This window comes from Crocodylus porosus, unplaced genomic scaffold, assembly GCF_001723895.1.
Source record: "Crocodylus porosus isolate Cpor-Errol unplaced genomic scaffold, CroPor_comp1, whole genome shotgun sequence".
NCBI lineage: Eukaryota > Metazoa > Chordata > Crocodylia > Crocodylidae > Crocodylus > Crocodylus porosus.
The window spans coordinates 450,870-475,658 of record NW_017728930.1 but is presented as its reverse complement, the minus strand read 5'-3'; the positions used below and the strand labels follow the sequence as shown (position 1 = coordinate 475,658).

General features: G+C 64.1%; 1 protein-coding gene across 2 annotated transcripts in view; it reads right to left on the bottom strand.

Annotated features, from left to right (window-relative positions):
• Nucleotides 1-24,789, bottom strand: part of DSCAML1 (DS cell adhesion molecule like 1) — a 149,228-nt gene that overhangs the window by 4,859 nt on the left and 119,580 nt on the right. For both annotated transcript variants that reach the window (XM_019543083.1, XM_019543084.1), the window contains 19 exons: nucleotides 21,026-21,225; nucleotides 20,377-20,473; nucleotides 20,090-20,218; nucleotides 18,539-18,706; nucleotides 17,728-17,798; nucleotides 16,065-16,305; nucleotides 13,278-13,424; nucleotides 12,842-12,997; nucleotides 10,715-10,854; nucleotides 7,765-7,918; nucleotides 7,399-7,516; nucleotides 7,035-7,198; nucleotides 6,573-6,671; nucleotides 3,230-3,418; nucleotides 2,105-2,392; nucleotides 1,762-1,917; nucleotides 1,333-1,363; nucleotides 996-1,114; nucleotides 535-687 (listed from right to left, as the gene is read on the bottom strand). In XM_019543083.1, coding sequence (XP_019398628.1) covers nucleotides 535-687; nucleotides 996-1,114; nucleotides 1,333-1,363; nucleotides 1,762-1,917; nucleotides 2,105-2,392; nucleotides 3,230-3,418; nucleotides 6,573-6,671; nucleotides 7,035-7,198; nucleotides 7,399-7,516; nucleotides 7,765-7,918; nucleotides 10,715-10,854; nucleotides 12,842-12,997; nucleotides 13,278-13,424; nucleotides 16,065-16,305; nucleotides 17,728-17,798; nucleotides 18,539-18,706; nucleotides 20,090-20,218; nucleotides 20,377-20,473; nucleotides 21,026-21,225 — 2,820 coding nt within the window. The remainder of the gene's footprint in view (nucleotides 1-534; nucleotides 688-995; nucleotides 1,115-1,332; nucleotides 1,364-1,761; nucleotides 1,918-2,104; nucleotides 2,393-3,229; nucleotides 3,419-6,572; nucleotides 6,672-7,034; nucleotides 7,199-7,398; nucleotides 7,517-7,764; nucleotides 7,919-10,714; nucleotides 10,855-12,841; nucleotides 12,998-13,277; nucleotides 13,425-16,064; nucleotides 16,306-17,727; nucleotides 17,799-18,538; nucleotides 18,707-20,089; nucleotides 20,219-20,376; nucleotides 20,474-21,025; nucleotides 21,226-24,789) is intronic.

Sequence of the window (24,789 nt, the reverse complement as noted above, 5' to 3'; positions counted from 1 at the left end):
GACAGGTCAACCTGGCACAGGAGCGCATGGGCACGACCTGGTGCCAGCCTTCGGGTGCACAGGCGACAGGTCCACTGCCCAGAGGCGTGCACGGGGCTGACATGGGGCCTGGGTGGGACTTAGAAAAATTTCTCTGGCATGAAAATTCCCGGCGCCAGGGCTGCACTCGGACCAACTCACAGAGCTGTGTGCATGGTGTGACTGCAGCCAGACACGGTCACTTTACGATGGATTATAACTGCGCCATCCACAGGCCATCTCCTAAGTCCTCAGCCCATCTCTCCCCACTCACTACCCTTCCCTGCCGGCTGGTCAGGCCCTAATTGAATCTGTGAGCTCCTCGGGGAGAGCCCTGTTCGACCTGCCTGGAAAGAACGGAGCGACCCCGGGGCACTGCGGGAATAGCCCGGGGTGCTCCGGGTGCTGCTGCACACCTGGCGGCAAGGCCCCGGGGCTGGGGGACTGGGGACCGAGGCGGCGGTGCAGGGCCGTGAGGCGAAGGGCAGTGTGCCAGGCCCGGGCGCCCCCACTTACTGGTGCCGGGTCGGATGTCCGACATGTCGATCAAGGGCCCGGTGTTCTGGATCAGAGCGGGGTGGTGCAGCGAGACCCCGGTGCAAAAGCTCTGGGGGTTCACGGCCTGGCTGAACTCTGTGTCCGTCACCGGGATGGTCGCTTTATCGTCCCCTGCGGAGGGAGGAGCCCGGGCTTGAGCGCTGACCTCAGGGAGCCCTTGCTGCCCTCTCAGAGCCTCCGTACTGAGGGCGCCGGCGTCTCTGGCCTGCCAGGAGCCCCCAGCTCTGCCCTACTCGACCCCGGGGCGTCAGACTCTGTGCACAGGGCGGCAGCCCTCCAAAGCCCTTCTCACAGCGTGGGGGGAGGAAGGCTGAGCCCCGTGCTCCCGGCTCCGGGCAAAGGGTGCGACAGGCTCCCCGTGCTGGAGGGAGCACTCCTCATCCCCATCCTCTCCCCTGGCCGCCGGGCGCCCCGCTTACCCAGCTGCTTGATGCCCTCCTTGTCCTCGATGAGCAGCTGCACGCGGGGGATGTCGATGTGCAGTCGCGGCCCCTGCGGCGGCCCCTTCACCGGCGTGTCGAAGCTCCGGTTGTTCTTGCTGCGGGAAGAGACGCCCGTTAGGCCTGGCTCAGCCCGGCGTGGCGCAGCACGCCTGCGGTGCGCTGGGACCCGGGTGGGACGGCGCTGACCGCGAGGGGACCCAGGCAGCCGCAGCTGCACCGCACCAGGCCTCCCAGCCCGTGCCACTGCAAAGGGACGTGACAGCGGCCCCAGGGAAGCCCGCACGGCCGAGCACGCCAGTCGGGGGCCACCCACCTTATCAGCATCTCCGCCAAGCTCTTGGCATCTGCGAACACAAAGCACAAGGCGCATTTTCAGAGCGATGCACTGCGTTGGCGGCAGGGGACGGGAGGGAGCAGCACGCTGGGTGCGAACACAGGGACTTCCCAAGCCCCCTCCAGGACACGGCCGTGTGCCTGCCTCCCTCCCGCAGCCGAGCAGTGACGCCTGCTCCCTGCCCCCGGCAGCCGTCCCCAGGCTGCTGGCCTGGGCTGGGCCTCTCTGCTCCCAGGCCGGAGCCTGTCCCCCCAGGGGGGAAGCCCCCGGGCCCCTGCACGCTCTCCAGCCGCAAGCCCGACTCAGGCAGCCCCCGCCACGTGCTAACGGCCAGTCCTGCACACGCCTGGGGTCACTGCCCAAGGATGCTGGGCCCTACCCCCCGGCACCAGTGGGATGCACGCTCACCGCGCAGCCTCTTCAGGCGCTTCTCCTTCCTCTTCTTGCGGATGATGAAGAGCAGCGCCACCCCGAGCGTGGCCAGGATTACGGGGCAGGCGATGGTGAAAAGCTTCTTCACGTCATCTCCCTCCCCCTGAGCGGACTTGATGGGGGGGATGGTGCCTGGGCAGAGCACACACAGGGGGCAGTGAGGCCAGGCCCTACGGCTGGATGCCCTGTGCAAAGCTGGGGACGTGCGCGGCCTGCGCAGTGGGTTCACGGAGGGCCAAAGTGAGAGCCCAGACTGGCTGAGGACCCTTGCTGACACCATCCCCGGCCCCGTGCTCCTCCGCCAGCCCCGCGCACTCACTGCCGTCATAGTCCAGCGTGGCGAACTGGGTGGTCTCGTTGCCGCAGCCAGCGCTGTTGCAGGCCTTCATGCGCAGCTCGTACCAGGTGGCCTCACGCAGCTCAGTCAGGAAGACCTCGCCGGAGCTGTTGGTCCTGAGGCTCTGCCAGACCCAGTTGCCCTTGGGCCGGTACTCGAGGACGATGGCGGTGATGGGGCAGCCCCCGCTGCTCCAGCCCTGCAGGTTCAGCCGGGCGTGCGTGGCGTTGATGTGGGTGAAGAGGTGCTGGTCCTTGCTGAAGGAGGGCTCTGTGGGGGCAGTGTGCCGTCAGGCTCTCACGGCGTCCGCCGGGCCCGGGCCCCAGCGCCTCAAGCAGCTGCCGCGGCAGGGCTGGGGGCTCAGGCCTGCAGAGTTGGTGGGAGCCCCCTCCCCCTGCAGCCGCTAGCAAAGAGCAAGCCCCTCGCAGCCCACCCCAGCTGCCACCTCCCCTCGGTGCCGCCGGTCCGGGCTGCTGCGTGTGGGGACTCGAGAGCAAAGCCCCGTGCCCGGGGGCTGCTGGACACTGCGAGCAAGAGGACAGCAAGGGTCCCCCTCGGGCTGCGGCTCCACTCCCTGCGGCAGGGGATGCTTGTGGCCAGGCAATGAAGCCCGGGGACCACAAGCGCAGGTCCAGCTTGGGCCAGTGGTGCAGAGCTGCAGCACGTGGCCGCAGAGGTCACCTCGGTGCGCTGGGGAGATGCCTTGCTTGTGCCATCAGTCACAAGCAGCAGTAATGCCTCTGCCCTGAGCTCCTCAGCGCACGCCAGTGCCCAGTTTTAAAGGGGCTCCTGACAAGGCCGGAGGGGAAACACAGCTGGTGCCGCGCTGCCTGGAGCGCAGAGCCCTGGGCTGCGCCGGCGGGCGGGCAGTGGCAGGGAGCAGGCGACGGGGCACTGCCCCGCCAGGCGCAGAGGGCAAGGTGCACGCCCTCCTTCAGCCGGGAAGCAGGGGGAAGCCCCTACGTGGCATCACGGCAGAGCCTGGGCTGCCCGGGCTCAGACCCCCGACCCCTCCTGCCCTCAGAGACAGCCAGACCCTCCTCTGGACCACGCGTGCCAGGGGAAGCGGTGAAGGTGGCCGGCGCCCCTGAGCGGCGAGCGCGCTACCTCTGCCGTGCGTCTTGGCCTCGATGATCTCGCTGATGCGCCCGGCGCCCACGCTGTTCTTGGCCGCCAGCTTCACCTTGTACCACGTGCCGCACTTGAGGCTGTCCAGCTTGAAGGAGCGCTCGCTGGAGCTGATGAACACGTCCTTCCACTCCTCGCTGTTGTCCACCGAGTACTGCAGCACGAAGCCTGCGGGGAGGAGCGGGGCCATTACTGCCAGAGGGACCAGCAGGAGTGGATGGGGCCAACGCAGACGGCAAACAGCACGGCAACGGGGTGGGCAGGGGAAGCCCTGGGGTGGAGAGCCGAAGCGGGCGATGCACGAGCAGTGGCTGTCGTGCCTCAGGGCTGCTCCGAGTCAGCCGTGGCTCCTGCTGCTGCCCGTGCAGAAGGGCCGGGCAGCCAGTGCCCCATGCACCATCCCTGGGGTTTGCACGTGGCCTGGGACATGCTGCGCGCCCGGTGCTGGAGAGTGCAGGGGCCCACAGCCCCTTGGCCCGGGGCTCCCCTGTGCTCCCACATGGGTCGAGATGCTTCCAGCCACCACGGGAGGTGCTGCACGAGCGGGGGCCGTGGAGGCCTCGGTGGGACTCTTGCAGTCGCCAGCCCCCTCTCCCCCCGATCCTGGGTCTCCCTTGCAAGGCTGTGCTGGCACACGAGTGCTTCCAGACCGGGCCTGCCCGGCACCCCCCCCCCGCCTGCTCCACCGCCCCCTGCCCCAGGCCGGTCAGAGCCCAGACGCCTGCCCCGCGTCGCACCCTCACCCCAGCGCCGGCCACGCGGAGCAGAGGGACCAGCGGGGTCAGTGCCTGGCTGCTGCCCCCAGCGCTGCTCCCTGGTGCCTGCCCACCGCCTCCCCGCTCGTGGGGGCAGGGATCGCCCCGAGCAGCCTCCTCCCCGACACGGTGAGGCTGGCTCTGCCGTGGCTGTGGGGGCGCAGATTTGCTCTAGGAAACCCCGCCTTCCCCTTCCTGCAGAGGGTCCTTGCACTGTGGTGTTTGTACCGAACAACCTCTTTGGGTCCTGGCCTCTACCCCAGGGTCACGCAGTCCTGGCCCCCCGCCCCGGACCCCGCCGGGTTGGGCCGCACTCACGCCCCCGGCCTTGCTCCCCGGCCCAGCTCGCCTGGTGCCATTGCCGGCGCTTTGCAGTTACCTGCATTCACATCAGGGCCCGGAGAGCGCGGGGCGTGATTGACTGGAGCGCGGCTATAAAGGGAAGCCAGAATTAACTAGCTCCCTGGGGAACCTGCTCGGAAGTTGCTTCTGTCACCGAATGCCACCTCCTTTCACATGATTAAGAGCATTAGGAAGCACACCGCGTCCTCGATGAATAAACCTGTTACACTCCTGTCAACAGCAGGCCTTAAAATGGCTCTTTGGGCTTTGGCGGGGGAGAGGCAGGCACAGCGACACAGCCGCAGTCGTTAGGCTGTGATCAGGCGAGCGCCGCTCCGAGCTCTCTCGCGGTCCCAGGACCCTGCGCCCGCAGCGACTCGCCCGCCAGGCCCCTAACACGTGAGCCAGTCCAGCGGGGCCCGAAGGCCACCTTTCCATGCATGTGCCGGCTAAGCATTTCACAGCCACCCTGTGCAACACAAGTGCCTGCACACATACATACATGCACACGCTTTCCTGCATCTTTAACCCTGACTGTCCCCCAGGACAAACTGGCCGAGGGAGAGACTTTTATCTGGAGGGTGGAGAGCCGCACAGACTGGATCCTGGCACAGCTCTGCCGGCCCGTCGGTCCGCACAGACAGGGCCCGTGTTAGCATTCTCCGTGCGCAAAGACCAGACAGCTATTCCAAGCCTAAATGACCTGCTTCAGCCGGAGAGACGAAAACGAGACTGCACAACGGCCCTTAAGAGAGTCGGCAACGCGTGCGTGCACGTGCAAGCGCGACCTCCTACCATCCATGCTGAACCCCGTGCTAAACATCTGCCAGCCACGGGGAGCAGGGAGCCCTGGCCAGGGCATGGCACAGACACGTATGTCACAGGCTCGGCTTTCCCGTGCTGCCGAGCGAGCGCCTGTCCCCGTGCACGTGGCTGCTGGCTCAGCCGGTCGCCGGTCTGCGGCCCCTTTGGGGACTGGGTCTTGGAGCCAGCCAGATGTTTTGGATCAGCTGGTCCACGTGCAAGGGGCAGAACATGTTACTGCTCCCCTGGCTGGGAGCGCTTTGATATTGGGACAAGTAAATCTAAGGCCCCGTGGTGCAGCCCCCGGCTGGAAACAAGGGGCTCCTCTGCCTGGGGCCGTCCTGGCTTTAGCTGCGGCAGTCGGGAGATTTGCCTCTGCCCCGACTGCCCCCCAGTGGGGCCAGGGAAAGGCCAGGAGGCTTCACCTGTGTTGGGTGGTGATGGCAGTGCCTGGACATCCTGCATGAGCGTCCCTGCCAGCACCCAGGTGCACCCCGCTCACACGCCCCGCATCCCATCCCAGCATCCAAACACGAGGCCTGACTGCACGCGGCCTATGACCCACCACACCTGCACCAAGTGGTTCCCTGCAGTCGCAGCCCCCAGTCGCGTGCAAGCTTGGGGTGGGGGCTGTCCATCCAGAGAGATGCCCGGCCTCATCCCTGCCCATCGCCTGCTATGATGCCGTTCCCAAGGCAGCTCCACCCGGGGCACTGCAGACGGAGGACCCCAACGGGCTGCTGGCCCAGCGCTTGCTGGGCTGGGATCACACACCATCCCCGACTTACTTATTTCTTTACATGCAGCGTGTTTTTAATATTCCTAATCCAATTATAACCAAATTTATCAACAGAGGCCGTTGGAGTGAAAGGCGGCCGGCTGGGGAGATTGGCTTGTAATTACTTTCATGCTTTTAATTAGTTGTAAGCAGGGTCTCCGTCCGCCTCCCCGCTCCCCATTCTGCAGCTGTTCCCGCGTATCCCTCGCATGGAGGCGCGGGACTTCCCAGAGCGCTGTCACGTCGCGCCACGGCGGGAAGGGGAGCGGCCGCGGGGGGGACAGTCCTGGGTGGGGAGGCGCAGGGTGTCACGGGCATTGGAGCAGCGGCTCGTGCCCACCCTAGCGCCAGCCTGCGCGGCCTGCCCTGTTAGCAGCTTCAGCCGCAGGATGTCTGCAGGCTTTGGCAGCACAGGATGGTGACTTGAAGCCTCCACCCCGGCCAGGAGCATTACCCTTGCTGGAGACGGAGGATGCCAAGGCCCCAAGGTCAAGCCCTACTTTAACCACTGCACTGCACTCTCCTTTTGGAGCTGTGCATGGACACCACCGCGCGCGGCCCCACGCAGCACGGCCCAAAGCACCAGTGCCCGCAGGCCGACCAGCCTCAAGGGCTCCCTGCTCCCAGCCAGGCGCTGCCTTACCTCGGATGGAGCTGCCACCGTTGTCCCCTGGGATCCAGGCCAACGTGATGGATGAGGCGGAGGTTTTAGACACGGTCAAGCGGGGTTGGTCCGGGGGCACTAGGCCAGGGAGACAGCACAGTCACTGCAGGCATTTTCCACTGGAACCAGCACCGCTCCCCTGCCCTGCTAAAGGGTTACTCTCCTGCCACCCCTTTGACCTGACGTGTGCCCGCAGCTAACCCGCAGAGCCCCGGCAATGACACGGCACATGGAGACACCCCTAGCCTGGTGGGCTGGCAGGTGGGAAGGTGCCCAGGCCGAGCACCACAACACCTGCATGTGCCTGCAGTGGGCAACTGCGATGCCCCGTGGGCCGCCGGGCAGCTGAGACCCACCGGCCGCGCGGTTCCTTCCAGGGCTGCTGCGGCCGAACTGGCAGGCCCGGCTGGGTCCGCCCTGGCTGCCCCGCACGGCCTTTACCTTGCACCAGCAGGTTGATGATGATGGTGTCGAAGCCCCAGGTGTTGGTGGCGGTGCAGGTGTAGTACCCAGAATCCTCTGCTTTCACCGAGCGCAGGACCAGCGTGCCGTTGGCTTGGATCAGGCGGTGCCCGTCCACCGTCACCGGGATGGCAGAGTCCTCGCTGCGAGCATGGCGGAGGCCCAGGGGCTCGTCAGCACCAGCTCCCTCCCAGGCCATGGGGCAGAGTGCAACACCCCAGCCACCAGCCAGGCCCCCCAGAGGCTTTGGGCACGTAGCCCCGGGAGCCACGGAGCCCACGCGCCAAGGGTAGCTCCTCCCAGGCAGGACCCCCCGGGGGGACTGGCGCTGAGCCCATCCTACCTGTCCTTGGTCCATTTGATGGCGGGCACCGGCTCGCCGACCGAGTTGCAGGGTAGCCTCACGTCCTTCATCCAGGGGGTGGTGACGGTGCCACCGAAGGAGATGATCTTGGCGGGGGCTGCAGGGCAGGCCAGGTCAGCCCCGCGGGACCTGCAGCTCCTACCAGCAGCCACCCCAGGGCTGCAAAGGGGCTCGCCGCAATTACTGACCCAGGGACCCGTTTCCCAGGGGACGTGAGGCCGGAGAGGGGCACGGGCAGCGGATTTTGGGCATGAGGGGCTGCCCAGAGCACGGCACGGGGACACCCCAAGGCTGCAAGCCCCTCTCCTGTGCTGCCCCTCCGCGAGCACCCGGGCCCTGCCGTACCTTTCCCCGCAGGCTCGATGGTGACCTTCTCGCTGATGTTGCCGCGGCCCGCAGAGGTGACGGCCGCCACCCAGAGCAGGTACTGCTGCCCGCGGTTCAGGTGGGCGATGCGGTAGAAGAGCTGGTCGGGGCTGGTCTCGTACTCGCTGGGGGCCTGCGGGGAGTGGGAGGCAGCGCGGCTGGTTACCCAGGGCAGGGCCAACCCCCGGCACGGGGCTCTTCTGCCCCTTCCCGGAGGCACCCGCATGCCCTGCTCCTCACAGCAATGACCAGAGCCAGCCTGGGCTGCTGTGCCCGGCTCCCGAGAGCTGCGAGCAGAGAGGACATCGGTGCCTAACCGGCCTCGGACAGCTTTGATGGCTGCGGTCAGCATCCCATGCTTAAGGTCAGCTTCAAGCCCCACGTTCCCAAGGGGCACGGATTTCATTTAGCAGAAAGCCAGGGCCAGGGCCTGGCCAGCGCTGGCTGGACAGGGGACACTGCTCCTGGAGCGGCCTGGCATTTGCAGGGGCTGGCCCGGCCCTGGCCCCCGAGCGCGCGCCCGGCGCCTGGCATCTCTCAGTGCCAGCACAAGCCGGCTGGTGTCGTCATTTCCCCCGGGAGCCCGTTCAGAGCTGCAGGAACAGATGGTGTGAGCGGTGGCAGCACGATTTGCTCCCGCGCGCTCACGTAGCCATAGCCGAGCCCCGCGGTTCCTCCTGCTGAGCGAGCCAGCGAGGCCCGGGCTCGACTGGCGAGAAGGCCGCAGCAATTTGCTCTGCAGCTGACAGCAGATGGCGAGTGGTTGGGCAGCGTGCAGCACAACGCTGCAGCCAGAGCCCCCAGGCCTCGGGTCCCACTGCCCCGGTGGGGCTGCAGCCCCCACCTGCCAGGCAGCCCCCGTGCCCTCACGCCCCATCACCAAGTGCCCCGAGCCCTGCGTGGTCCCCCAGAGCCACCCTGCACACCCAGCTGGCCCCGACGGCTGCCCTGCACTCAGGCGAGGCGAGATTTGACATTGCTTCTGCAGGATGCTAAAGCCCATCAGCCCAGGCACGGCCGCGCATTGGACACGGAGTGAACCAGAGGAGCAGTCGGTGCCCAGCCAGGCCCTGGCCGCTCTCTTCCAAGCCACGGGCTGGCGGGAAGGGACGCAGGGCCCACCCGAACCACAGGGACTGGCCCAGACTCGCTGCTGGCAGCGAGACCTGGCAGCAAGGTGGGCTGGAAGGCACCTTCAGGGCCCGGTTCTCCCCCGCATGGCAAGGACACGGAGACGCTGCAGCCCAGCGCCCGCAAAGCCTGGAGCCACCTGTTCAGCAGGGACACGTGGGTCTGGCATCTCCCAGGCACAGAGGGGAGAGGGATTACAGCACTAAACCGCCACTCGGAGGGAGGGACGGGTCATTTTACGTATTTACACACGCGCACACACTTACATGCATGTGCGTAGGGACACGCATGCACACAGGCACACTTGCATGCACGATGCGGCGTATGTGTGTTGTGTTGGATGCGAATGCCCCCTGTGTATAGCCACATGCAGATGAATATTATATGGCATACATAATTTTTTAACCAAATGACAGTTTTGACAAGATGCCAGGAAAACAATATCGGATCCCAGCGGTTTTACCAGTTGCTTTGATGAAAAGATTATGTTGCCCTGGAAACCAGAGGCTCAGATATTGAAATGAATTTGAGAAGGAGCTTTTGATACGCACTCGCTCGCAGACCTCCCGTCACCCTCTCCCCTGGCGCTGGGGTGGGGGTGGGACCCAGCTTAATTTTGATTTCATTTTCGGGCAGCTGCTGGCAAGTAAAACGTCTCCCAGCTCCCCCTCGAAGGCGCCCGGGGCTGGAGGGGCAGTGGAAGAACCGGCGGAAGGCGACAAACAGCAGGTGGGATCACGGCCCGGGGCCAAGTGCACACACGCATGCTTGCACAGACAGCCCCTCGGCCTCAGCACTGCTGCCCGCTTCCTGCCCAGGGGGCCTCCCCGCTGCGCTTGCCCTGCTCCCTGCTCTGGGCTGCAGGTCTCTGGTCCCACGGAGAGGGAGGCAGTGGCACCTGCTTCTGCCTGGCGGGCCTGGCCCCTCCCCGGGGACCGGCTGGAGCCCAAGCAGGGCACGTGTGTGCAATGCCACAGGGAGGCCTGGAGCTCGGGCGAGCGGGGGCTGCAAGCAGAGAGGAGCCCGTTCTGTCACGGAGCAGGGACAGGGCATGCAGGAGACCACAATGCATCCTGCAGCGCCCGGGAAGGGCAGGAGCAACCCCAGTGACACGGGAGCGGGGGATCCAGAGAAGGGCAGAAATGGCCACGGGGCAGATGCAGAGGTGGGAGGAGAGCCCAGGCCAAGATGTCCAAGCCGGGCCCCAACCTCCTCCGGGCCGTAGCTCGCATAGGGCACGTGGGGCAAAAGCCCAGAGCCCCTGGGCAGGCACAACTGTGCTCCAGCCCCCATGGGTCAGGCCACCCCTGCTGCCTCTCCAAGCTCAGCAACATGGCACTGAGCTGCTCTGCTTTCCCTGGGACGTTTTCACACCGTGCAACACAGCCGCCCAGAGACTGACCTCGGAGGGGCTGCGAAGAGCAAGACGTGGCCGAGCGCCGGGAGGGGCAGGCAGCCCCGAGCCGTTAGCAGGAGCCCTGGGCCAGAGGCAAACCCTGCTGGGGGGCGATGGGAGCTGGATCGCCTCCATTCAGCCCTACAGCACTGGTGGGACCCCAGCTCAGCCCTGGCTCGCTCCTCTGTTTCTCTTGACCTCTCTGCTGCTCGTTCACGAGCTACACGTCCGCCCACTAACCCGGGGGACCAGGAGATTATGGGGCGGCTGCCCAGCGCGGCTGGCAGTCGGAGGGGCAGGGTATCTGGGCTCAGACCCGAGGGGCCTCATGTCCTTCACCTGTCTATATGGCCACCAAAAGTGCTTGCCCATCACAGCCCACCCCCCGGGCCCTGTACATACCGGCTGGCCGGAGCCCGGGCTGGAGCAGAAGATGGTGTACTTGCGGATGATGCCGTTGGGCTTGGTCGGGGGCAGCCAGGACACCACCACGCTGCTGGCAGAGGAGGGCACGGCTTTGATGCCAGCGGGAGGGCCTGGAACTGAGAGAGGGAGAGGTGGCATCAGGGGATCCACCGTCCCGAGCAAAGCACGCACGGACCTATGAGCAACCCGCCTCCGCCACCCACAAACGTGTTGCCAGCTGATCCTCCCGGATGCACCTCCCACACCTGGCTTATTCTGAGGCACTGGTTCCTCCCCAGCCCTACGCTCCAGAAGCCACAGTCCCCTCCTCTTGGCAAGCCAGGACCGGGGGGACGGGGGTGCACAGCGCAGAGGGCAGAGCCCCAACTCAGCGCTGGGCTTTCCGCCTCCTGGTGAGCGCCTGCCCAGGGCTACGGGCAGCGGCTGAGGGCAGGGAAGCGCCTCTGCCTTGCATTGTCCAGGAAAAGCTTCAGAGTAAAACAAAAAGCTCCAGGCTTCACGGCTCAGTCAGGGGCTGCCGGGCAGATGCAGCCCTGTGCGTGCACCAGGCCGAGTGACCACAGCGGTGGAGCTCAGGACCACATCCTGCATCCTCTGGGAGGAGGCAGAGCCCATCCAGGGCCTCGCTCTGCAATGCCCAGTCCCTGCCCAACGGACCATGCAGCTCTGTGGCCAGAGCACAGGCCTGGACCGCTCAGTCCAGCCCACAAACATGCTCCCGCACCCGCCCCTGCAGGGGTCTGGGCATCACCTGGCACCAGGGGAAGCAGTCCACCCCTGCCTCTGCCTGGCCGCGCGGCCGGGGTCACCTCCGCCGGCTGCCAGGCCAAGCAGGGCTCTGCCGCTGGCTCTCCTGAGCTAGGCGCCTGGATTAACACGCGCTCTATCAGCCTAATCAGGAGAGGAACATATGCTCGCCCAAACACCCCCTGACAGATTGCAGCCTGCAGGGGTCTAGGGACACACGGAGATCCTTGGCATCGCGTCCAGGCGGCACAGCCACTGCCCGCCGAGCTGAGCAGACAGATGCCGCCGCTCTGGAAGGGACCTCCTCGAACCAGCCGTAAGGACTGGCATCCCCCGGGACCGCGCAGCCACAGCACCTCTGCCCTGCCCTGCTCCAGGACAACATCCCAGCACCGGGGACCGTGCTCAGCTGGCTCGAGGGCTTGGCAGCTGCTGGGGCACCCCTGAGAGGCTCCCAGGAGCAGGGTCCCTGGGGCCTCAGCCAAGGTCTTCCTGCACGCGAGCGCCCCGGGCGAACATGGCCCATGGTTCAACTGCTCTTGAGAGCCCGGTGCTCAGCTCCGGGCTGAGCCTGTTACCTTAATTGCTTCCCTGCACAGCCCTTGTTACAGGGAGGTTATTAAGAGATGCTGCCAGATGCCAGGATGTCTGACATCTCCTGCAGCAGAGCAGGCAGGGAAGGCCAACGAGGCAGCCCCAGGCTGCAGAAGAGGGAGCCTGGGTCAGGGCCTGCTCCCCTCCCTCTGCCCTCGTGTTTCGGGCAAGGGGGAACATGTGTGGCCAGCCCTATGCTCTGATCCTGTGGCTGGGACGTCTCTCCGCCACTCTCGTTGCCTGCTAACGACTCTCTTTCAAGGCTGAAGCCCTTAATTCTCATTAGAGGCATTAATCTCAGCAGGCTGGGCAGGGAGGGGAGGGGAAAGGCTGCACCCAGGCAGCTGTAACCAGCTCCAGCCCAGTCTCAGTGCAGAGAAGACCAGGCCCAGGCCGTGCAGCCCCTCCCGGGGATGGACAGCTGCAGAGACCCACGGCCCCGATCCAGGTGCATCTCTGGCCGCCATGCGATTGCAGGAGCGTGGGAGGCTCCTGGCGCAGCAAAGGCAGCAGGTCCCAGCGCCCGCCAGCAGCTGGGACGCACCTCGCTGCCCAGCGGTACCCAGGCTCCAGCAGCCAAGGGGGGAGCAAGGCACCGGCCACCTCCATCTGCTCGGCATCAGTCCAGTCTTCCAGCATGCGCTCCCTTGCCCTTCAATGCCTCGCTGCACCCTGAAGCTGCACCAGCGCCCTCCTCCTCGCCACCCTGCGATGTGCCCCCGTGCTCCGCGCCAGGCCGGGGCTCAGCAAGGCTCCACTTACTGTCCTCCTTGGTCTGGATGTAGAGCACGCTGCTGCGGACGCCGTCGCCGGCCTGTGTGTACGCCAGCACCTGCACGCTGTAGTTGGTGAACTTCTCCATGCCCCGCAGCTCCACGCGCTCCCGCGTGGTGGTGATGTTCTGCATCTCCCCCCACTCTGCAGAGACACGGGGTCATCACCGCCATGCCCGAGCCAGCCTGGGACCCTCCCCGCGGGACCCGGGCTCGTGAACAGAGCCGGCCGCCTCGGCAGGATGGGACTCCCACTCCCAGCAACAGGTCGGGTGCTGTGGGCATGAGGCTGGCCCAGCTCCAGCCTGCGCCGCAGCGGGGGCCGGGGAGGGCCCCAGCCCCTCGCGGTCATGGGCAGAGTCAGGCAATGTTAGGACGAGGAAGGGACGCCAGAGGGAGAGGAGCTGGCCCCTGTGCGGGCTCACCTCCGTCCATGTAGAGAGACCAGAAGATCACTCGGTAGCCCTTGAGCACGCCGTTTAGGGTGCTGCGCGGGGGCTCTGACCACGAGATCACGGCCACGTCGGACGTGATGGATATTGCCCGCACGTTCTCGGGGGGCTGGCTGGGAACTGCGGGCAGAGAGAGAGATCAGTGGGAGACCAGGCAGCATTGCACTCCTCCCTCCTGTCTGGACGCACCTATTGCCAGGGCCAACCTGCCCTAGCTGTGCCCCAGGGAGCACCAGCGTCTCTGGGTCCCCGTCGCGGGGGTGACCAGTGCACTGGGGAGCCCAGGCGGGGTGGGCAGGCACTGCCAGAGCCCCAGTCCTGTCCCTGCCGGCAGATGCGGCTCCACCCACACTGGGACCCCCCAAGCCCCAGGTCACGTTTGGCTTTTGCAGGGTTTGCTGTTTTGCACAGAGCACACGCGACCATCGCTGCACCATCTGGCCAACATCAGGCGCAGATGGGAGGCATGCACAAGCCCTCATCCTGACCATGCCCAGGATGCATGAAAGCCAAGGCCGCAGCAAGGGCACAAAGGGGCCAACAAGGAGCTCGGGGGAAGTGGGTTATCAGTGTGGCTTAGTGCTGATTGCCTTGGGGACCACCACTGGCCCTCTGCTCTCAGGGTCTCCTGCCTCTCCCACCCCTGTCTCCTTCTGCTCCCGCATGACTTCAGCCAAAGCGACTGTAAGGCAAAGCTGTAAGCAGCCCATGCACAGGCTTCCTGGGCCCCACCCTGACTCCCAGACTCCTGCTGTCACATCACCCAGGACTTCTCAGGGGACAAAGGCTCATACTCCAGGACGGGGCCCTTAGCTACGCGTCAAAGCATCTCTGCTTTCCCAGGGCGCTGGTGGACGGCAGGTGTTCGGACCTCTCCTAAGTTGCAAACAACAGCGAACATTGGGAAGGGACTGAGGCTGTGCAGGACGTTGGAAGCGCCGGTGGAGCCGGAGCAGTCGCCGCCCCTCTTCCCCCAGCCAAAGAGCCAGGCCCGCCAGGCCGGGCCACAAAAGCCCCTTTGCAAGCAGAACGGAGGGCAACCTTGAAGCTTCCTCGGAGCCACAGAGCCGAGATGGCCGAGCGCAGGGGCTGCGCTCCGAGCGAGGGGGAGAAGAGGAGCACTCGCAGGAAGGAAGGTAATTAGATCCCATTGCCCCACAAGAGGTAACTCTAATTTTTATGGCCATTTAAATGATGATACATCATCCCTAATGATCCTCTTTGAAAACGATGATTGTTTCATATTACTTAGGTGTAAAAATATAAGCACCACGTAATTAGGGACTGTGCGTAATAAACTAATATAGCTCACCCGTTGAACAAAATGAAGGTAATATCATTATGGAAAAGACACCACTGCTAAAGTGGGGGCCCTTGAATGGCCCGGGAGGAGTGCTAATATAGCCAGGAAATGATCCTGTGCTGACAGGCTAACGAGAGCCTTAATTAAGTATGAAAAACTGCTGAGCAAACGTGGTATGAAACTTTTCCTTTGTTTTTAAAGCAGCTCTGAGGCTGCGCCTGATTGCTCCCTGCTGAACGCCGCCCGCGCCAAGCGGGGATGCCAGCTGCCGGGGCCCGCAGCCTGGGCCTCCTCCAGCTGCTGCCAGCAGCTTCCAGACACGATCAGCGGCACGGCCGGGCTCGGACCCGTGCGGGGCCTGGCGGGGCAGCGGGCAGGGCGCTGGGGGCCCGCGTGACTTGCCTGCAGGCAGGGAGTGGCAAGTGGAGCGGGCACATCCCACCTCTCTGCTCCCTGCAGCTCCAGGGGCTTGGCCAGCCCCAGCTTCTTTGCCCCAGATGCAGGTGACGCAGCTCATGTGGCTGGGGCAGAGGGGGAGCACGCTGGCACGAAAGCAGGGCTGTCTGTGAGGATGCAGCTCCTTTGCCCCATGACAACCCAAGGAACCTGGCTGAGCTCAGCCGCCAGCGCCAAAGCTTGCCCATCGGCATCATGGCCACAGCTCTCCCCACCCACGAGGAAATGGACTAGCAGGCACAGGAGGTCTGCAATCCTCAGAGGACTCGTACAGACTGAGGGTGGATGCTCCCACGAGACACAGGGCCCCATCCCTCCTGGCACAGCTCGCACCGTGAGTTCCCAGCACCACGGGGGCCATGGTCGAGGCCTCCAGCACTCGCAGAGCTCAGAGAGCTGGAGGAAGCCTTAATCCTAACAGCGCTCGTCCATCCCAGCTCTTCATCACCAGCCACTTGGCCACATGGCTGTTGGAAGAATGGGGCCTCGTGGCACTTCCTTCTCAGCCTTTTCCAGTCTCCACCATGGGCTGCTGGAGCCTGGGGTGTTTGAATAGGGCAACGGCTGCACAGGGCACTCCCGGGCCCGATGCCCCGAGGCAGCAGGCTGGGGGGAGAGTGGTACCAGCACCCTTCCCTGGGGGCAGGAGCAGTGCTGCCAGGGGCAAGTGGCTGCCAGCGCTGGGCTGCAGTCCCGTGGACTCCAGAGCTGCGTGCTCCCAGCTCCCGGCAGCACTAGTGCCCCAGGCACCCCCGAGCACTGACACGCAACATGTGTGCCCACCAGACATGCAAGGAAGCGTTGGATCATCCGTGATGTGGGGCCCGGCTCTCAAAAGCTGGGGCCATGACTTACCTGCAACGGGACAGGAGCCCAGAGACCTGAGTCCTGGGCCTGCCTGTGACCCCTCGCCATGCTCCCTCTGTCCATGGGATGGGGAGGGGATCAAAGGCCATCTAGGAGCCCAGCTAGCCTCCCTCGAGGGCAGCACGACTGCTTACCGTCCTCCAGCGTGGTGGCGTTGATCTCGCTGGAGGAGGGCCCCGTCCCGGCGCGGTTGAATGCCTGCACCACCACGCCATACTGGGCAAACTTCTTCAGGTTGTCCAGGGTGTAGACCTCGCTGTCGCCTGTGGCCTTCATCTCCACGATGCTGTACTGCCCGTTGCTGCCAGGGCTGTTCTCCCGGTAGCCGATCTGGTAGCCGCGGATCACCCCATTCTGGAGCTCCTTCTTCGGGGCCTGCAGGAGCGGGGAAAGCAATGGAGCGGTCTGGGCTGGAGCAGGGTGTAAAACCAAGCGTGTGAGAGTGAGCTACTTGTCATACTTAGCACGTCTCCAGGCTGCCCCTGGAAAACGTTGCTTAGACCACCTTGCATGGGGCATGCAACCAGCACCGCGCAGGACGCCACGCCCAGCCAGGCCCACGATGCCGGGGGAGAGAAGCGATGCAGCCTGGGGCCTGGGCCTCGCACACAGGACCAAGAACCACTGGCTCGACCAATTTCTAAAACCCTCTTGTACTGCGGCGTCTACCAGGCAGAGTGTCCTGAAGATGCTAAAGGGGCCAAGCAATAACGCAACCACACAACCAGAGCCGCTCGGAGCCGGGCGGATGGTGGGGACGGCACCTGACTGGCCAGCGACAAGGTCACGATTTATAACGCCTGGTCACGGCTAGGTCCTAATCGGATGATCTGATTAAGAGAGGAGGGGAAAAGAGCAGTCCGAGGGGCTTAAAAATGCATGAAACCAGGTTAAAATCAATCTTAACAATATTTCTCCAAAGCATTAGGGAATCAATAGGGGTGATTGCAAATTTATGTTCTAAAGCCAGAGCGATCCATCTGGCTGAAATACTCCTAAAACCAAGTGACTTATCTTCCAAGCGAATCTTATTTTTCATTAATCTGCTTCTCAGTGCTTCAGGGGAGGGGAGACGAGAGGACGGCACCCTAAATTTATTGACTGGCTGGTTCGTTCTGAAGTCCTAACTTGATAATCAATTTTATTTTTCATTATGCAGCTTCTGAAAAATAAATCTGATGCTAAACGTTCTGGATTGTCACTTGAGCACTTCGCAAGCAAATGCCTGGATTTTTATATATTTATCCCAGCCCCCCCACCCCGGGCCCCCATGGACGGCCTGTAAAATAACAAGGACGCTATAAAATGCAATAAATACAGGCCTCGTGTGCTGCACATCTCACCCTGAAGTTTTCATTCTGTCTAGTAAATCTTGCATGGGCCTGGTGCAAAGTGAAAATCCAGGGTAGCCGCAGCTGCAATGAGAGCCTGCTCTTCACAACCGGGATCCAATACAGCCTTGGCCTTAAAACCAGCCTCCTCTAAACATGTGATAATGCGCTAATGATCGTACTTAGCACCTCTCCCGGGCCCTTCCTCTCGAGACCTGCCTGGCAAACACTGCTCAGGCCTCCTTGTGTGGCATGCACACATTAAATCTCTACTGCACGGACAGGGAAACAGAGGCATGTAGTTGTGAGTGACTTGCCAGGGCCTCAGTAGCACAAGCGAGACCTGCTGGATGCCTTCGGCTTCCCCTCCATTCATCGGTGACACTGGACCCTTGGCACACCAACATCCCGCTGCCATGAACGTCCGTACAGGGGCTGCAAGCCTACCTGCCCGCACAGCACCTACCTTCCAAGTGACCTGGATGCTCTGGGATGTCATCGGCTGCAAGGTCACATCCATGGGGGGCCCGTCGGGAGCTGCAGAGAAACAGCCCACGTGGGGTCACTTCTACAAGCTGCAGAGGAAGGAGCCGGGCGCTGGGAAAGCGGGTACGGCTCCGTTCCCAGGGGGAGCTCTGCACTGGGAAAACTCGGTGGGAAGAAGGGCAGTGGAGAAGTGCAAGGCATGGGCAAGACAGCTGCCAGGAAATGCAGACAGCCTGTGGGCTTCCCGTCCATCCCCAGCTGGCAGCTGCCCATCCCGACTCAGCCAGGGCAGGGCAGGGCTCCCAGAGACACATGGGCCCAGAAAGATGGAAGTGTGCATGCTCCTGGGTTGCCCAGAGAGCTGGCCATAGGACCCTGGGCAGGCTCCACCCTTGTAGGAGGGTGTGAGCAGAGCTCGTGCGCTGTTGGAGTGGGTGCCTGGCTAGGGGCTGCGAAGCAGGCTGCAGCAACAAGCGCCGCGCGGCTCTGCTGCGTTCCCCCGGGGCAGGCAGATGGTGCGGGCACAGGGGAGGCGGGGGGCGCAGCTCAGCCCTGCGTGGCCTGGGCAGGGCTGCTGCAGAGTGAGGCAGGCCTCTTCCTGGGGGATGTGGGACTGGCTTCCCAGTGAGGGACCCCTCCTGCCCACCCAGGGCTTGCAGGAGGCCACAGCCACTTCCGGGCGGATCCCAGGGTCAACCTGGCCCTTGCTAGATTGGCCCCCGCCAGCAACTGCCTGCCCCGTGCCGGCCGCACGCACGAGGCCGGGCACTCGGCGCAGGACAGCGGAGCACCTGCTTCCTCTGTGCTGACGGTGAGCTCCTTGCTGGGCTCGCTGCGCCCGATCTTGTTGAAGGAGTACATGCGGATGCTGTACACGGAGGCCGGGTGCAAGTCCACAATGTTCGCTTGGTTGATGGTCGGGGAGATGTTGCGGGTCGATTGCTTGAAGTCCCAGGAATCTGGAAAGGCAGCGTGTGAAGGAGGGCAGAGGTACTGGCAAGGGGCCACAGGCAACGGCTCTGCAGCGTCTCAAGCTCAGCTCACCCTGCTTCCCCTGCTATGAGGAACCGGCGCCCCCAAACCTGCCTCCCCTGCTCCAGCCTGGAGCCGCTCCGGTCTTCCCTGCGTGACTCCGGCGGCTCACCTTCCTAAACGTATTCTGGGCCAGTTTGTTCTCATTTGTTCGTGTGCCAACACTGTCTTTAAGTTAAAGAGCTCCTCTCCCACTCCAGTATTTACCCGTGATGTATTTATAGAGAGCAATCAGCTCCCGGCGCAGCCTGCCTTCAGCTGGGCTAGACAAGCCGAGCGCTTTCCGTGCCTGCTCAGGAGACGGGCTCGCCCCAGCCGCCCTCCTCTGCCCCTGCTCCCACGTGAGCTCATCCTCCCTGCGACGAAGCGCACGAGAACAGGCTCCCACCGAGACACGGCCCCATGTGCTGCATGGCCTGAAAGCAAGCTAGGGTTTGGCACCTCTTTGAGCAGTGTGAACAAAATCAGGCCTCGCACCTGATCTGCTCCTCATCACAGCACTCCCCTGCCGCAGGCCACTAACCCCAGGGCGAGGAAGAGACAGATCTGTCTGCCCGGGGCATTTTCCCCAGCGCTTCCTCGGCGCAGCAGGACCCTGCCAGGGGCTTCCCCCATCCAACCCACAGGGTCTCCGCTTTGGAGGGGGGAGCTCCAGCCTGCCCACTCCTCTCCTGATGCGCATGTACAGCCAGCGGCTCTCTGACCCCCGGCCTTGAGATGCCTTCGTTCTAGTTCATGAACACCGTGCTCTCCTTTGGTCAATGAGACAGGGATCAGACGATTCCCTTTACGAGCTGAGGCCTGGAGACTTGTGTCCCCGGCACCCCTTCCTGGAAGGGCCCCTCTCCCCGTGCTGGCAGCAGGCGAGGGATCCGCAGCGCGGTGACGGACTCACACACAAATGCATGCTGCTAATGGTGTCTTTATAAACAAGAGAAACCAGGCACGGTGTGCGGTGCCCAGCACCCTTCCTCCGCCCCAGGCAGGAGGAGGCAGGGCTGCCTGGCACGTCCCAGGGCCCTGCATCGATAACCCGGTTCCCTGCATGTCTGACCCGCAGAGTCCGGATGTGACCAGCGCCCGGGCTGCCTCGGCAAGGGAAGGCCCCGCTTCCGCAGCGCCGGGGGCAAGCTCCCAGTCACTCCCAGCCACAGCGGCTCTCCCTCCACCTGAGAGGACATGATCTTCCCCCCAGCCAAATCCCATCAGCTCCTTCCACCGGGCTATGGGGGTATCTAATGGGAGCAGCTGCGCCTCTGCTTTGCCCTGGGGTACCTCTGTGTGGCAGGGAGATGCGGACAGACACCTACCGGACTTGTTCTTGTACTCGATATCGAATCCGGTGATGATGCTGTTCCCATCAAACCTCTGAGTCCAGCGCAGGTTCATGCTTCGGGCTTTCACCTCCCGAATCTCCAGCTCAGGGGGGTCTGGGGGCTCTTGGGGAGAAAGCAGGAGCAAGGGAATAGCACCAGCAGGAGAAAGCGGCTCTACCCCCTGCAACACTCCTCCCTTCCCCACAGGCTGGGCCAGCTGCCCGCACAGCGATCGTGCCTGGGAAGGGAGGCTGCATCGCTCGCATGCAAGGAACAAGTACCTTGGACGGTGAGCTGGATCAGGCCTCGGTCTTCGCCGTAGGAGTTGATGGCGTGGCAGGAGAAGAACACGGAGTCGCCACGGTCTGCTGGCTTCAGCTGGGCACGTCCCAAGGCAGAAGGAGCCGTGTCAAAAGGGGCAAACCCCTCACGGGGGAGCATCCCGGCCTGGGACCTAGCCTGGCCATGCTGGCGCCCAAACTTGTGCTGGCCTTGCCTGCCCCGCGCCCCAGGGAGACCAGCTGGGGAAATGCCGGGGCCTGCCACGTGGCAGCAGTCTGGTGTCCATCACCCGTGGCTGCACTGCAAGGGCACCACGAGCCCCCGCGCCTTTGCAGGGACTCATGGCTGCTTCCACGTGGAGGGCGGCCCTGGGCGCACCTGAAGCACCACCGAAGGCACCGAGCAGCAACCCCTGCCTCCCCTTCCACCCCACGCCCGCCCCACCGAGAGCGCGTCCGTCTCCAGGAAAACCCACGCGTCCCTTCCGTGGCTCAGCGTGGATACAGGCAGACAGCCGACCTCTGAGCATCCCCTGGGGGGGCTGAGCTGTGCCCCGAGCCAAGAGGGAAGAGGATGGGAACATGCGCTGCCCTGCCCTGCCCTGATCCATGGCGGTGCCACCGGGGTGGGCCGGGGGCAGCCTCTCACCTTGAGGGTGGAGATGACCTCGTCGCCGTTGTCCTTGGTGGCGATGGCGTAGCGCATGTTGCGGTCGGGGTCGATGACCGTGTCGCCTTTCTCCCAGCGGATGATGATGGGCCGCTCCCCTCGGGCCGTGCAGTTCAGCTCCTTCATCTGCCCCTTGATGGCGATGGTCGTGTTGGGGTGGGATGTGATCATGGCCGGGACTGGGGGAGGAGAGAACAGAGAGCGGTGATGGCCCGGGCTTCTCTGCCTCCCCGGCTCAGCTGCAAAGTGGGATGAACTCTTTCCTGCCCCCCCGTTCCTGACTGCAAAGGGCTCAGACGCCGTAGCGATGGTGGGTGCAGGGGATCTGGAGAGCCAAGGGGCTTCCTCCCCCCGACTTACTCCGCATGGAAGAAGAACTCGTAACGTGCGTGGCCGAAGAGACTGCAGCCGCTGCAGGAGCCAGGAGCAGCGGCTCATACATCCTGCATCTCCCCGCACCGGGCCTGACACCTCCTCGCTGTTCCCAGCAGCGCTGTTGTGTTTGGAAACACGTGCACAACTCCCCTCGCACGGCGGCTGCTCTGTGACCCCCTCGGGGGTTATTCTCCAAAGCGGCACTGCCCGAGCCCAGGCACTCCTCCCTCCCCAGCCAGGGGTGCAGGGTGCACCCCATGGCCTGCACAGAGGGGTGGCCCAATGCGCCCCGTCAGCGGCCCGTCGAGCCAGCAGCTCGCGCCGCCAGGAGCAGAACGGCTGCGTTGCATCCTCCAGATCAGGATCATAAAATAATGAAGCAGATAAATTTTATAATGCATAGCATTACACCAGGATATACAATAAAATGTGAAAGACAAATAACTAGGCGCAAGTTATAATGAAGAGAAAGCCTCCAGTCGGAGACATGCGGGGATGAATTATTGACTACGGTTTTACACTCTCAAGGATGTGAGGAGGAATATTTTTCCATCAAAGATTTGCATAATTCACTCGTATAAACCTGGGCAGAATATAGAGCGCGATCTGACATCAACAAGTCGGGCTTTGCATTGCAGATGCCACAGATTTTTTTTTTATGCCTATCTGGAATATTTACATAAAATTAAAAGCAAGGCCGTGCTCAGCTCCACCGCTTCCCCCGGGGGAGGCTGGCCCGGCCACCCCCACCGGGAGGGCCCGGGGGGCCGGAGGAGTGCTGGCAACGTGGGCAGAGCAGGGTGAGGAGCCATGTAGCGGAGCAAAGGACCGCCCTGTTACCGGCATCACGCCGGCGCCTCTGCCACGTTTGCAGCGCTGCAGCTCCTCGGTGCCGGCAAGCCACGATGGGAGCCGGCTGCATCCCCGCCGGTGCCCCCCGGGAGGAGGGGAAGCCCGAAGGAAGCCCTGCCCCGGGGATACACGAGCCGACGGCACTGGCAAAGCCAGCCCCTCCGTAACAGCCCGCAGGGCCGGGCCTGGCCAAGAGCCTGCATCCCCGTGGGCTGCCGCTTGCCCGTCCCTGTGCAGGAGCCCAGCGCTGAGCCCTCGTCCGTGGCCAGGGAAGGACCCAGGCCACGGAGGCAGAGGCTCCGCCGGCGGCGCAGAGGGGAGGCTGGGCACAGGGCCTCGCTGGGTCTGGGTCCCACGCAAGCCTGTGGCAGGAGGGGAAGCAAGTCCACGCACGTGCCCCTTCCCGCTCCGAGGGACAATGGCAACCGACGCCAGCACGCTCCGCGCCGACTGGACCCACGGCTGGCCCCAACCGAGCACGCTCCGGCGTGGCCCAGACGCAGCCCTCCACCCCAGCGCGCCTGCCGCTCATTTGGCCTCTGGAAAATAAATTTGGCTTTCGCTCGCAAAGCCCTGATTTATCCACGGAGCGAGGCGGGCTGCACCTCGGCGGCCCCCGGAGCGGCACGTACCGTACCGTACCGTACCGGAGAAGCAGGCTCGGGGGGCACTGGCTAAGCGGGGAAAAAATGTAATGCATAAACAAACAGCGCTGCCGAGTCCCGCAGTAATATATGATAATGACAATCCGCAAAGGCAACACACACTGTTATAATGGGACACAAGAGGCTCTAATGAGCTACGACTTCTCGGCTTTCTATGGCGATGTAATTCAATTAGCAGCGAAGCAGCCTTTCCTCTCCGGCTGCCTGTGGCTGCGGGGGGCACGGCCGCGGGTCCGGCGGGGTGCGGGGGCAGGCGAGGAGGGCTGTGCTTGGAGCCGGCCCGGGGAGCTGCAGCACGCGGAGCCGAGCACGTGAGCGGCACGAGCCTGGCAGCCGGCTGCGGTGGGCACCAGCAGGCACGGCGCCGGGCGAGGGGCCGGGCGGATGGCAGCGAGGGCCGAGGACCGTTTCCAGGTGCCCGGTCCAAGCGGGGAGACGAGGCCAGGGCTCTGCAGCCGAACACAGCCTGGCCCGCTTGCGGCAGGCAGCAGATGGGGCTGCCCTGACGGAGGGGGTCGCTGCCCGCCAGCATCAGAGGTTTGCGGGGGCTTAGGGGAGCAGCACGGCCCCAGGGGGCACAGGACGTGTCTGCCCATCCGGGCACTGCCGGGCCTCTGGATTCAACAGTGGAGGCTGGGAAGGGAGGTATGGACACCCAGTGCAGAGAGGTCTGCCCGGACCGAGTACTGGGCTCCAGCTGAACCCCAGGGAGGGTGGCACTCTGCAGCCCCACGACACCTGCCCTCGTGCCAGCCTGCTGCGCGCCGGCAGCCGGGCACCTGGGGGGCGACAGCCAGCACATGCCCCAGAAAAGGTGCTGGGTTTGGGCTAAAGGTTCCCCGGAGGATGCTGTTTTCCTGGCAGCTCCCAGAGCGGCTCCACCCCGCCCCACCAAGCAGCGTTTCCTCCTCTGGATTCTCCCTTTTGTGTCCCCACTGCTTGTTAACAAGCCCCAGACAAGAGGCTGATCCCATTTGGTGGGCAGAGATAAGCCGGCGACAAAGGGAGCTGTCAGCGCGCGGCGTGTTCTGCCACCCTGCGCCAGGCTGGGGGTAAGGAAAGCAGCGCCGCGCCGGAGCCACCCCGCCACAAAGGCTGGCGCCTCCTGCTCGCGGCCACGGCGCCTGTTTTCCGGGAGCCGGTTGTGTGATATTAATCTGATTGCACCCGTTCCGGCTTCCCCTCCACACTGATTAGCGGAGTCTCACCTGAAGCAGAAGATTAATTCAAATGGCATGGAAGCAATCAGTTCTGCTCCTGACACCCGGCAGCAAGCTCTGCGCATGTGCCCACCTGCTGCTGCTGGCAGCACCCAGCCTGCCTTGGCTGGCTCATGCCCAGTGCCAGGGTGAGGCCCTGGCCGCCCGCGGTGCTGTGCCCATCTCCCAGCTCCAGTGGGCCTCGCTGGGAGCAGTGGGTACATCCTGGGGAAGCTCAGCACCTCCCGGCAGCGCCACCATACCTGGTGAGAAGGGCGCTTGCGGTGACTGCACAGAGGGGCCCCTTCTTTTTGGCCCCAGCTCCTTGCGTGGTGGCTGCAGGCGGCCCGCGAGGATGGATGGCCGCGTGCATCCCTACCCGCTGGCTTGTTGGCAGCCCAGAGGCGAAGGCTGGGTTGGGAGAGGCTCCGGCACGCAGGGCTGGACCTGCACACGCCGGCCGGGCGCACAGCCGCGCACCAGGGGCCGAGGTCCAGGGGCTGGGCTGGGTCCGAACGCTCCCCATGCGGGAGCCGTCCTGCAATGGCGCGCCGGCATCTCCTCCTCTGATGAGGCAGCGGCCGGGCTCGGCTTTAATCTTAGGAAGTCTCGAAAATCAATCATACCAAATGAACACGATGGATCAAAACCA